We start from the raw sequence: 13,226 nt of genomic DNA on the forward strand, positions 1-13,226 counted from the left end.
CCGCTCTACTCTGAGCTGGTTAGGTCTCAGTTGGAGTATTATGTCCAGTTCTGGGCACCTCATTTCAAGAAAGATGTGGAGAAATTGGAGAGGATCCAGAGAAGAGCAACAAGAATGATTAAAGGTCTAGAGAACATGACCTATGAGGGAAGGCTGAAGGAATTAGGTTTGTTTAGTTTAGAAAAGAGAAGATTGAGGGGGGACATGATAGCTGTTTTCAGGTATCTAAGAGGGTGTCATAAGGAGGAGGAAGAAAACTTGTTCATCTTGGCCTCTCGGGACAGAACAAGAAGCAATGGGCTTAAACTGCAGCAGGGGAGGTTTAGGTTGGACATTAGGAAAAAGTTCCTAACTGTCAGGGTAGTTAAACACTGGAATAAATTGCCCAGGGAGGTTGTAGAATCTACATCTGTGGAGATATTTAAGAGTAGGTTAGATAAATGTCTATCAGGGATGGTCTAGACAGTATTTGGTCCTGTCATGAGGGCAGGGCACTGGACTCGATGACCTCTTGAGGTCCCTTCCAGTCCTAGTATTCTATGATTCTATGATGGTGTCTCTCCTGCAAGCACTGGTGTCATGTTTTACAGTTCCCTCATTTAGGGGTAGCATGATTTGTGACCCCCACAACAGCCCCAAATTATTTACAATACACCATATTCCATTCCAACACTGATCCTCCATCAGCCCTGGCTGAATTTGATTTACATAGCCACACCTCGTATTCCCTCCTACTCCTGGCATGAGCTGTATTTACATATCAACAGATAACAGTTAATTATCTTGCAGAGCTAAACAATTGTAGTGGGCACACCCATGCCCAGGGCAGCTCTCTCCTTTTAGCTGGCTGATAGCAAGCAGCAGTTCAGCCCCTGCTTACATATGTATTTCACAGGTTTTACAGACTGATTTTAGTTTACTGTTTTGGTTAAATAATTTTAGATTTAAGTTTGTTAATGACAATTCTTGGCGGTGAATATTTGGTTGGGACTTTTGTCTTGTAACAGCAAATAACAACACAGAAACTCTTATGCATTGGTATGCCGTGGATACTTCATTTGACAATTCATAGTGTTGGAAGGATTAGATTTTTATCTGTAAAATGGTGGTAAATGTCAATTTTGCTGTACACATAAACTGATGAAAAGGTATTTTCATAGGTTATGATTGAAACTTACAGACTGGCAAAATAAGAAAACTGCTGCTTAAGAACCCATTAGAGTTTGATTTAAAGGTATTCACTTTGTATATTTTTATGTGATGTTGACAACCTGTGTTTAAACAGAAAGTTTTAACTTTTTTAATCTGTCTTCTGTCATTAAATAGTTGTCTGATCCCTCATAAATTCTCACAATCTTGAAAATTCAAATATATAAAAAAAGCTTAAAAATAAGCATTAACATTCTTTCTTGAAATTTCTGCTGAGCCTAGCAACAGTGCAACACAAATAAATGGGAGGTATTCTTTGAGAACTGATGGTGAATTTTTCAAGGCTTCTTTACATCTTCAGAATGGCTATAATTAATGGGCTTTGACAGAGGGCAGACTCTGCCCCTCTGTGTTTAAACTCAATCGACACTCGAAATTTCTGAACCAGCTCAGTCCTTTTCTATTATCTTCATCAATCAATCACAGAATACATTAGTTATGGTACTGCTATTCAGTTTGCTGGATTTTTATGGGATTCATAAAGGATAGCAATAGAATACAAACACTTTGCAGAACCCATAGTGCAGATTCATATACAGAGTTTACATAAATTTATCCCATATTTAAGTTTACTGCTGTTTAAAAAAGTACAAAAACTGTTCTGAGCTAGCTTGCGTAATTCTGCTTTCTATTCAGGTGTGCTGCAAACAGGATTAATGTGTATCAAAGATGATGTGAAAATTTTAAACTTCAGCTGCCATTTTGGTGACCCACAGTGCCAGGTGAGAGATGTTGGATGCCTAAATATGCCCTCTATTCTACACAAGAATTTAATAACTTTCTACAAATATAATTGTACATAATTTAACAGAATGTATGTCATAGCTACTACAAATATGGAAATCTACAAAAAGCCTATTAGAAAATGTGGCAGTAACTGTTAGAAATTTGTTAGCATTTATCTTCTGTGAAATGTTCATTGACTTAGTTTGCAGTTGAAGTTACTGCTCAATTTCTGGTTTTCTGAGTAAGAAAGGAGACCAGACACTTTTGTGCTACGTAATTTCACACTTGGTCTCTACAAGCTATTGTTGTTTTCTGCTTGTTGCTAAGAGAATTGGTTGGAATTTTTTCAAGTGATAGTAAGTTTGCCAAAAATGCATTTTTGGTCCCCTGAAACTATTTTAATTCAATTAATAGTTTCAACTGAATAAAACTTGAAAACAAAATTCTTGGAAATGTCAAACTTGTTTGTTTAGAAAATGTCGATATGAGCTGTTCAGAAATAAATGTTAATACAAAATCTTTTGGCACTTGTTTTTTTGTTTTGTTTTTCCTTTTGGTTTGAAGCTTGCCATTTTTGTTTGTTTTTCCAGAAATTTTTTAGGTAAGCCATCAAAGAGAAAAATTATTTGCTTAGCTCTGATTTCAAGGAATAATTACTGCAAATTAATTGATTTGTTTACAGATCTGCAAATGTAGCAAAATATGCCATATTCTTAACACAGTTTTTGCTCATTAAGTTGAACTTCATGAGAGTTTTTTAATTCTTGAAGAAATGCTTAATACTGTACATCTTTGATATTTCAGCAGTTCAGCAAAATAACATGTAACGAGTTAATTGCTTAGCATACTTTTGCAGGTAATTCTTCCACTGCTCAAAAATGATTTGTATGAAGTGATTCAAGCAACAATTGATGGTAAACTCTCCAGCTGCTTGCCAGCTTGGTCAGAAAATTGTACTGCTGTGTCTGTGGTTATGGCAAGTGAAGGGTATCCAGGAGACTATGCCAAAGGAATGGAGGTAACAGGTAACTTCTTTTTTTATTCTAGACCAGCACAACTGCAGGAGCCTAGTAAAGTTTAATTAGCAGAAAGCCATATTGTTTCTGGTCCTGAGTAGATGCAGGAAGAAAAGAAGCCTTCATCCATCACTCCTTGCACTTGTTCATGCGGGATAGTCATCATCATGGAAATGTAGGTTTACACACCTGTCCAAAGTAGCACGGGGCAGGTAGTTTCTAAGAACCAAGACTGTGGGTTTGGAGCTGGGATGAGAAGAGGGCTCTAGAGAACTGAGTACTCTAAAGTATTGGGAATTCCTTCAGAGACTTTGTGGAGAGTCCAAACTGGAGTGTCATTCTTTCACGTGTTCTCTTACACTAGCTCAGATTTGCTGGCTTGTAGGTAAGGTGATCCAGCTGTCTCAGCCAGACAATGTCTCACTAAAACTGAAACCTTTCCCTGTTGGCCTGTGTAATACTAGAATCTGTTAATCTTTTTAACAGGAGACTTCTCCTACACCATATCTGGTCTTCAAGTCCTTCCTCAGCACCAGCTAGCAGACCTGAGCAGTGCAGAGACAAGCTCATGTTAAAAAGCTCTCACTGCAGCATGTGTTTCTGGAAGAATTGTGTCTGTGTCAGCCAGAGAATGGTGCTGGTCCATTTCCCTTCCTTATCTTCTTTCAGTGCAGCTAGTGTCTCTATTTTGCTTATTTCTGCAGTGCGCTGGAGAAGTTTTTAATTTCCTATACATGAGTGTATAAGCCTACACATGACAAAAACGACAAAAAAAAAACCCAAACCATGAATTCAAAGAAATCCCTGGCTAAGTTCAACACTTTATTTGTAATCCATTGCTTAGTGTGCATATGTTTAACTCCCTGCAACATGTAAGCTCATCAGAACAGAAGGAAATGAGTATCTTTGTGTATCACAACTAGAACATGAGTTGTGTGTTTTCCTGTTGCTTGCATTGTCGGTATAATGTAAAAAATGCACCAGAATAAGTGTGTTGTCTCTTAAAATATTAGGCCCAGGGGTTAATTTGAAAGCAGAGACATGAAGCTCAGTCAGCTGTAGTTCAGCTCTGACCTTTAGCACAGTGCAGCCTCCATGGTATGTCACACGTTACAGCTGCCGCAAGTAGAAGAGCTTTCTTTTTCCGATAAAAGCAGTTCCTAGCCTATTGTGAAATTGGGAGTTGCTATGTTGGATTTTTCTGTCTAATGAGGAAAGCAGCTAATTTCCCCCTCAAAAATAACCTCAATAGTAAAATCTTCAAATCTTCCCCCCCACCCTGTCCCGAAAAAGGCTTTTTTTCCTAGTAAGTATTAAAAAGAACTAAAGGTTTTTAACTTGCATAAACAACTAATAGAGCTGAGGAGGCAATCATCAACAAGTATTTGAAAGGTGCAGATTCTCTGGAGGGGGAGGAATGGTCTGGGGTGGTCTAAGCAGTACTGCTAGATGTAATAGGATGAAAATTAACGCAGGATGAATATCAAGAAAATATTCCAAACTGTGAGTTCTTCTGTGGTGTAAAATGGTAGCTCAAGGAAAGCCTTGTCTCTAGAGTCATTTAAAATTAAACTGGACAAATTCTTCAGAAACATCTTGCCATGGCAGGTGGGTTCTTTAGATGTCCTAATGCATTTCTTTTATTCTATGAACTGTTGCTCTTGAGGGCAGACTCAACAGGAATAAAATGGGCATGGAACATGAGCTACCCTCTCACTCTGGAAGTGGATAGAATGAGGAAGTGTAAGGAAACATGTAGTGTCATGGCCTGTGCTTTGAGGCATAAAAGAACTTCAGTGTCCAGCATAGTCACCATCATTATATTTGATTTAAAATAAGGAGACATCATTTTGCTTTCCTTTTGTAGGACTTCTTCAAGCAAAAGACCTAGGGCTGGAAGTGTTCCATGCAGGCACAGCAATGCAGGATGATAAAGTGGTGATTGATGGTGGCAGAGTCCTTACAGTAACGGCTGTCAAGGAGGATCTGATGTCAGCACTGGAAGAAGCCAAAAAAGGAGTAGCAGCCATACAGTTCAAGGGTGCCATTTACAGAAAGGACATTGGTTATTCAGCTATAGCTTTCTTCCAACAGTCTGAGTATGTAAGCAAGGGCACTAGAAAAAATAGATGCTTGTCTCATTCAAAGCCATTCCTGTTCTGATTCTGTGATGAACAGTTAATGCAGAAAATGTCATTATAATGTAGAAACCATTTCATATTTAGCTAGAAGCCATTCTGTATAACAAAAGCCATTTCAGTTTCTTGTGTCTGCACGTATACTAGAGGGAGTGAACTGGCCTTCACCGAGGTGGGGAGAGGCCAGAAGGATGCGCTGTTGGAATGTGTTAATGAACTATTTTGAGCTGAAGCTTGAACTCCCTCTAAACCTATTTCTTTCTCTGCTGATAATAATTCCTCTTTGAAGTTCTCTTTGATTTATTGCCCTGACATCAGACTTGTTTGGTTAAGGGTATAAAATACTAGGATTAATTGTATTAGCCAGCCTCACTGGGCCTGGCTCTGCTGGGACCACGTTTGGCTCACTTTGCTTTTATTGGCCAATAAAACTGTCTGTTTAGCTGCATAAACTGAATGAGGCTTTTGCTTCGACAATAATCACAAATGTGCCCCCTTTTTCTTCTTTCAGAGGACAGCTACATGATGACCTAAATGTAGACACTATAACCAGCGGTGCTTGGATTAATAAGTCTGAACCACCAACTGCAAATGGTTGTAGATCAGGTAAGAATAGAACAGTTCTGCATACTTCTTTTATTTCGAATGAAATCTCAATTCCTTCAAGGAAATGAGCAGACCTGGCATTGGTGTCACTTAATGAAGCAATAGCACTTGTGCATAATTGAAACAGGGCTTAAATTGTCTTTATCAAAGAGAATTCTCATTTTGTTCTGTCTCCTCCTTCTTTGTTAAAGCAACTGCTTAAGTTAAACAAGGGGAATTACATTCTTTTTCAGTAAATCCCTGGCATGACCTTGACACACTAGACAAGGAGAACATATGGAATGAAAACTTGCTGGGAAGTGAATTGTTGAACCATTGATTTTTAAGTTCCCAATGAAGTTTGGGAACTATTGCCCTAGACTTGTAGTATAATAACCCTTGCCACCGGCTTTACTGGAAAACTGTTACAGAAGTTCCTAACCAACTTCACATATTGTTTTTAGCAGCATATGATATGCAGACAGGTATCTGTGATCTTGCTAATTAATTTGAAGTCTTCTGTTCAGACCATTTTGTTAGCAATAGTCATATGGTCTGGGGAAGGTTTTCTGTTACATAATTAGTTTGGAAAGTAGAATAAGGAAGATTATCAGCTAACAAGGGATCAGTTGGTAAATACTAATCACCGTTGGTTTTTGCTGTAAATATATTGTAATTTGTAAAATATTTGGCTGTAAATTAGCTATCACAACATGAAATACATGAGTTCAGCATTTATACTACTTATAATTGTATATGTTTCTAGTTTAATCAGTGGGACCAGTAATAAGTTGTTCAAGCTCCAGAGATTTTCATTGGTAATACTAGTTTCTTCTTCCCTTAGCATTACCTACACATTGTCCCCATCATTTTTTATACTTGGCAGGCAGTCATGCAGAGCTGGGAGGATCTCCTGATCTCTTTGACTTGAAAACGTCCGGTTATGATGATCCTATCTTGGTATCTCGAACTAAAGGCATTGGAACGAAATTGCAGGTAACCCCTGGCATGCTCATACCAGAGCTGATGTTCTTTGCTGAGAATATTTAAAATAGCACAATATACAGTTATACTGCATACAACTCTGAGCATTATGAAGGTACAGGAGATATATCTATGCTGGAATAAAAGACCCGCAGCTGGCCTGGGTCACCCGACCTGGACTTGGGCTGTGGGACTAGAAATTTCTGTGTAGATGTTTGGGCTTGGTCTGGAGCCCAGGCTCTGTGATCCTCAATTCTTGTTGGGTCCAAGAGCTTTGACTCCAGGATGATCCCAGATGTCTACACAGCAAATTTTACAGCCATGCACCCCAAGTCTGGTGAGCCTAAGTTAGCAGAATAAGGCCAACTCTGGGGTTGTGTCTAGACTGGCCAGTTTTTCCGGAAAATCAGCCGCTTTTCCGGAAAAACTTGCCAGCTGTCTACACTGGCCGCTTGAATTTCCGCAAAAGCACTGACGATCTCATGTAAGATTGTCAGTGTTCTTGCGGAAATACTATGCTGCTCCCATTCAGGCAAAAGTCCTTTTGTGCAGAACTTTTGCAAAAGTCCTTTAGCGCAAAAGGCCCAGTGTAGAAAGCTCAGATTTGTTTTCCGCAGAAAAGCGTCCATGCCAATCTAGACGCTCTTTTCTGAAAATGCTTTTAACGGAAAACTTTTCCATTAAAAGCATTTCCGGAAAATCATGCCAGTCTAGACACAGCCTGGGTGTTTAATTGCTGTGTAGACATACCCTACAAGTCCAGTCAAATGATATGAAATGCTGCTATCACACACTCAGAACAAATGTCCTTTACCCACCAACACTCCCTTTCTCCCTATAGTCTCATCACCACCGAGTATGTTGCACTTCCTAGATTAAGCTGATTGAGCTGTGTGTGCAGGTGCATATGCTTCTTTGAGAGTAAATGGAGGTTCTAGAACGATGATGATCTTTTGGCTCTTGAATGTTTTCTGCTGCAAAAATCTGATTGGGGAGGCCTCAAGTACCCCCCCCCCTCCGCAACCGCCCGCCAAATCAGCAGAGGACTGTCCCCAACTCTGGCTTGCATTCCTTTCCCAGCCTTCCTTGGTTGACAAGCATTTGCTGATACCCATCAATGCTGTTTGCCAGAGGGACGTGCAACAAAATTTGATGCTGAATGACTTAATGCCACAGTGCTCCTAGACCCCACTGGTCTAGGGTGAAAGAGACTTGGCTTTGCTAACTAATCCCAGATTTTGCATGTGAGCCCGATCCTGCACCCAGTGAAGCCAGTGGGGGTCTCTTGACTTATGTTTTCCTCTCAATCTTACCGCACTAAATTCTCTTGCACCGGTGTTACTAAAGCAGTGTAGTGACATCAGTGCAACTCCCCAGTACAGACAGGACCTGACATTCAACCCTGCAGAGAATGTTTTTGTTAGTTTCATCCAGTGTAGCTGCAAGTTACCAAGGTAAGCTGCACTGCTGCAACCCCTGATTCGCATCAGTTCACAGTGTCTGCATTAGTGATTGACACTGGCCTAACTGCACCGCCATATCTACACCCATGTAAACAAACCCATTTGTAGTTACACTGGTGTAAATGTAGGGAAGCTGTCAGTGATAGTTGTAATGGGAAGCAGAAGTGAATGGATGCAAGCAATGTGGTAATCTTAGAAAAACGTAAAAGTCTTGGGAACAAGAATTCATTGTGTGTGTTGATAAATTGTTTTGTGAGTTGCTTGATCGTGCTTTGGTACATTATTTTATCATGAAATATACTTGGGACCAAATAACAAAGGTCAGTCAAGTTTATTAATATGGTACAAGAAAAAGGTTCTGTATGATACCAGTTTCCAAAGAGCAGTCACATGCAAGGATCTTTCATTTACCTTTATGAAGAAAGCGTGACCCCCTCTCCCCCAGTTACATATTTCAGCTGGCATTATTTATATGGTTTTACAAGATATACGTTTCTTTACACATTACTAAAATCAAACTGTTTGCTCCAGTTCCCTAACGTGTCCTGTTCCTTCCTTATCATCATTGTGGATATTAACATTCCAGATATTTTAATAAGATATAGGAAATGTGTCAAAGTCGAGATAGTTTCATTCTGAATGCTTACTTCAGCAAATGAAAGGAATGGAATACAGCTATGGAATACTTTAGCATTAGTGTACAAGATTATGGGGCAAGACATTTTAAGCAGTGATGTAGCCCAATGTTATTGATGCTTAATGCATATTAATGTACATGTGGTGCAATAAATGCATATTAATTATATATATATATATATGTAGCCAGCGTATATTAGTCAACAGTGTGACTTTCAAGATTCCATTCAAGGTTCTGCATTCGAATGAAACAGATCCAAGTTTCCATTAATGACAATAAAATGAGACTTCTTTATAAGAGAGGGTCAGTGAAATATCACTTGAAGGAGGCAATCTCATTCATCCCTTTAACACCTAATAAAGCAGAAGATGCTCTTCAAGCTTTGCTGTGTTACTTAATGAAGGCAATGGACTAAGTAAATACAGAACACAAAACCATGACTGATGGATTAATGTTACCGTATTTTCCGGCGTATAAGATGACTTTTTATACTAAAAAACATCCCCCCAAAATCGGGGGTCGTCTTATACGCCGGGTATAAACATACAGGCAGTCCCCGGCTTGCAGGTACGAACGGGGCTTTTCTCGCCCCGGAGGACACGGACTGCGGGACCTCGCAGTCCCGCCGCCCGTGTACTCCGGGGCGAGAAAAGCTGCTCCGCGTCTCCCTGGTCTGCAGACCAGGAAGACGCGGAGCAAAGACGCGGAGGGGCTCTGGCAGCTGCCCGAGCTGCCCTGCTGCCCGAGCCCCTCCGTGGCTTTGCAAAGCCTCGGGGGAAGCTGCCAGCGTCCTCAGAGGCTTTGCTCCCGGTGTCCCTGGTCTGCTGGGGACCGTCTCCAGCAGACCAGGGACACCAGGAGCAAAGCCACAGCCGCGGCGGGGTCCCGCGCCTCTGAGGCTTTGCCAGAGCAAAGCCTCAGAAGCGCGGCACTCCGCTGCCACTTCGGCTTTGCTCCCCGTGTCCCTGGTCTGCTGGGGGGGGGGCGCAGCTAGTGCGCCCCCCCCCCCCCAGCAGACCAGGCTTTTGTTGTGGACCCTGGGGCAGAGCAGCTGGGGCGCTGCCGGTTGGCCTCTTAAGGGGGGGTAGTCTTATACGGCGAGTATAGGCGAAAACCTATGTTTTAACTTGAAAATTAGGGGGTCGTCTTATACGCCCAGTCGCCTTATACACCGGAAAATACGGTATATAGATATTGATAGATACATACTGTATCAGGAAGAAACTGATGGATGCCCCATCCCTTTAGGACAATCTAATATTAGATTCGACACAGTATTTTAAAAAAACCGTACAGAACAGACATATTCTGTATAGGCAGACTCAGGAGGTGAACTAGATGATCTATTAGGATTTTCCCATTTCTGATTTCTATAGTGGATAGCTATAGATAACTATCTTATTTTCTTTCCTCTGGAAACCATGTCAGAACTTCTGTTTGCTTCCTATCACAGCTATAAATAAGGTCTCTTACTGTCTTGTTACAGATTGCACAGATGTGCCAGAAATATGACACTATTGGCCAGGACTTGGTTGCCATATGTATCAATGACATCCTGGCTCAGGGAGCAGAGCCCCTCTTCTTCCTCCACTATTTTGCCTGTGGGAATCCTGACACTGAAGTGAAACAAGCAGTCATTGCAGGAATAGCTGAAACTTGTAAAAAGGCAGGATACGCTCACCTGGGTACAAGCACTTATTTCCTATATGGGATTTGAAGGTTATGATATAAACTATTACTGTCGCTAGTGCACAGTACAGAGAAACAGCATAATTTATCTTTCATAGACACTGAATATGGTTTTCCTCTCTCTCTTACTCTGGCATAAATGGGAGCAGAATTTGAGCCACCAGATCCTTAGCACACTAAAAAAGTTTCGTTCCCTCTCCAAAATAGAAATATCCATTATGAGGAACTTTCCCCTCCTCTTCCCCCAACCCAAGAGTCACCATATTGATTTTGTCCCAGGAATTATTTTCTTGTTCCCAGTTCCCACTGTTCATTTTCGTAACTCAGAGCTTAACTGGCCTTTTGGTGGTTCCTTGGGGATAGGAAACCCTTTTGCTATGAATGTGCAGTTTAAGCTGTGTCTGTAGCGACATTGAACACACCCCCAATCTGAGAAATGTCATCGATTCCACATTAGAAGTGAAATGTACTTACAGCTAGTGTTGCCTGATTTCTCCCTTCCTCCAGGTGGAGAGACTGCTGAAATGCCTGGTATGTCTCCTCAAGGAGAGTGCGATCTTGCTGGTTTTGTAGTTGGTGCTGTGGAACGAGGCCAAATGCTCCTGCAGCTGAAGAGAGCTGCTGAAGGGGATGTCATTATTGGACTAGCTTCTTCTGGGATTCACAGCCATGGATTTAACCTTGTAAGGAAGATTCTCTTAATGTCTTCCCTTCGCTACTCATCTCCAGTACCTGATGGATGTGGCCACCAGACATTAGGTATAATATATTAACTGCTTTTTAAAAGTGAACCTTTGTAGAAGTGAATTCAGTTTAGTTTCTTTTCTTATATAGACACTGGCAGGGCTTTTAGGCCTCTAAATTGAATTTCCTGGTTATGATGGCTATCACTCCAGTTCTAGGCCCATGGTCATGCAGTTCTTTTCTTTCTGAGATCATCATCCATTTTCCCATTTCCTCACAGTGAGGTGACACTGCTTGTACGCCTTCCACGCTACTCTTTATAGGTTCTTTGTCCCAGAGAGAGCAAAGGGAATGCTGATAAAAAGATCACTTGTATTGCCTGATAAAAGAGCTTCTGTGTCGTTTTTCTCTCTAATGATTTTGTACATTTTTATTACAGGAGAACTATTGCTGACGCCAACCAAAATCTACAGCAAGGCTCTGTTGCCTGGCCTTCGTTCAGGGCACATGAAGGCCTTTGTCCCTATCACTTGTGGGGGGTTACTGGAAAGCATCCCCAGAATCCTACCTGAATCATTTAGTGTAATTTTAGGTAAGTGTAAAAGAACCATTTCTGTTATAGGCAAATGACCTGATATATTTTTTGACTGGTATTAAAAAAGATTTAGGGTATGTGTACATTCCACAGGGGCAGTGGTGGGGGAATCCCAGAAGTGACTCTCAGAGCCTGATGCTACATGTTTGTAACCCTCTCATGCTGGGTTCAGGGGCCAGGCTCCCACTGAAGTAGGAACATCTAAAGTGCTATTTTTAGTTCCGTAGCATGTGCTTGAGTCTGTAGAGCGGGTTGTTTTTTTGCAATGTGGACATAACCTGAGAAGTTAAGTACCTGATTTATAGGTACTTGGACATCTGAGTGGCTTAATGTGCATAAATAGCAAGGACACAGTCTATAAATATCTTGCTTAAAATGTTTGTGTTATAGTTTTAACAAGTCTCAGCAAAGTGTGTAGCTGTTAAGCAGCATCTCTTTCTCAAAGGAGATTAAGAATTCATTACGATAGCCTCTGCTTCTCAAACAGCATAGTCAGATTGAACAATAAAAGCTTGATAAGGGGGCTAAATTATACATTTTGGGCTATAGCCTATATATATCTAATACAGGGTTATGGAAAGGTAGTAGTTTCTCCACAGATAAGGATACCATCTCAGTTTCCATTACAAGTCTGATTTTGGCCATCAGCCAAAAAGCCACAGAATTCAACATCCGGCACAAAATTAACATACAATGTCTGTAGCTGAGATACAATTTCTATCAGATTTTAAGAAAACTGAACAAAGCTTTTATAAATTACAAGATATTAAAAATATAGGTGTTTAACAGGGTCCACAAAGTCATCTAATATTCTGTGTCCTTTAGGGAAAATGAAAACAGAAAGGAAAGAAATGAAAACTGAGTTGATTGTTTTCATTTACTTATGGCCAGGATAAAAAATGAGATGATAAAATTCTAATTTTAAAAGTAATTAGAATTTTATATCATGTCAAAATGGCATGTTGACTCTGTCTATAGCTCTCTTCCAGGGAAGAGAAATTTACAAAAGAGAGTTGTCAACAGAGATGTGTTCTAGCAAAGCTGGAGCTAATTAGACAAGTTTGTAAATTAAGACACCTAAAAAAGGTGTTCAGCACAGTTAGAATATTTTATCTAAAACTCTTTTGACAGACCTCAGCTTGAGGATGGGCAGTAGGAGCTAATTAAAGTTAGGTCTGTTGGGTTTCTATTTGCAATATGGTGCATGAGGCCAAGTTTCTCAACTTTTAAATGAAGGTTTAGAGGTTATTAAGTGTTCAGATTTGAGGTGGGTACAGCAGGAAAGTGATCCTGCCCCATGCTTTCTGCAGTGGTGGCTTCTGTCCTGTGGGCCTGGCTGCCCCTCCCCAAACCTGAATGATGCTGCATCCTTGTGTCCCAGATCACAATCCCCAGCCTAGACCTGTCAGACAGGAGCCACCACAGCAGTATTGGGTAGGCTTGTCCTCTTACCTTAAATTTTCTGTAAGCTCCTCCCCCAGTCCTGCCACCGCCCAGCCA

General features: G+C 40.8%; 1 protein-coding gene across 3 annotated transcripts in view; it reads left to right on the plus strand.

The window, feature by feature from the left end:
• The window catches only part of LOC102461235 (trifunctional purine biosynthetic protein adenosine-3-like), a 55,450-nt gene that overhangs the window by 21,522 nt on the left and 20,702 nt on the right, over positions 1-13,226 (plus strand). For all 3 annotated transcript variants that reach the window (XM_025186105.2, XM_025186106.2, XM_075911236.1), the window contains 8 exons: positions 1,846-1,931; positions 2,792-2,960; positions 4,819-5,050; positions 5,601-5,695; positions 6,561-6,670; positions 10,245-10,443; positions 10,955-11,206; positions 11,571-11,723. In XM_025186105.2, the coding sequence (XP_025041890.2) occupies positions 1,846-1,931; positions 2,792-2,960; positions 4,819-5,050; positions 5,601-5,695; positions 6,561-6,670; positions 10,245-10,443; positions 10,955-11,206; positions 11,571-11,723 (1,296 nt within the window). The remainder of the gene's footprint in view (positions 1-1,845; positions 1,932-2,791; positions 2,961-4,818; positions 5,051-5,600; positions 5,696-6,560; positions 6,671-10,244; positions 10,444-10,954; positions 11,207-11,570; positions 11,724-13,226) is intronic.

Source organism: Pelodiscus sinensis, chromosome 1 (genome assembly GCF_049634645.1).
Source record: "Pelodiscus sinensis isolate JC-2024 chromosome 1, ASM4963464v1, whole genome shotgun sequence".
NCBI classification, from domain to species: Eukaryota; Metazoa; Chordata; order Testudines; family Trionychidae; genus Pelodiscus; species Pelodiscus sinensis.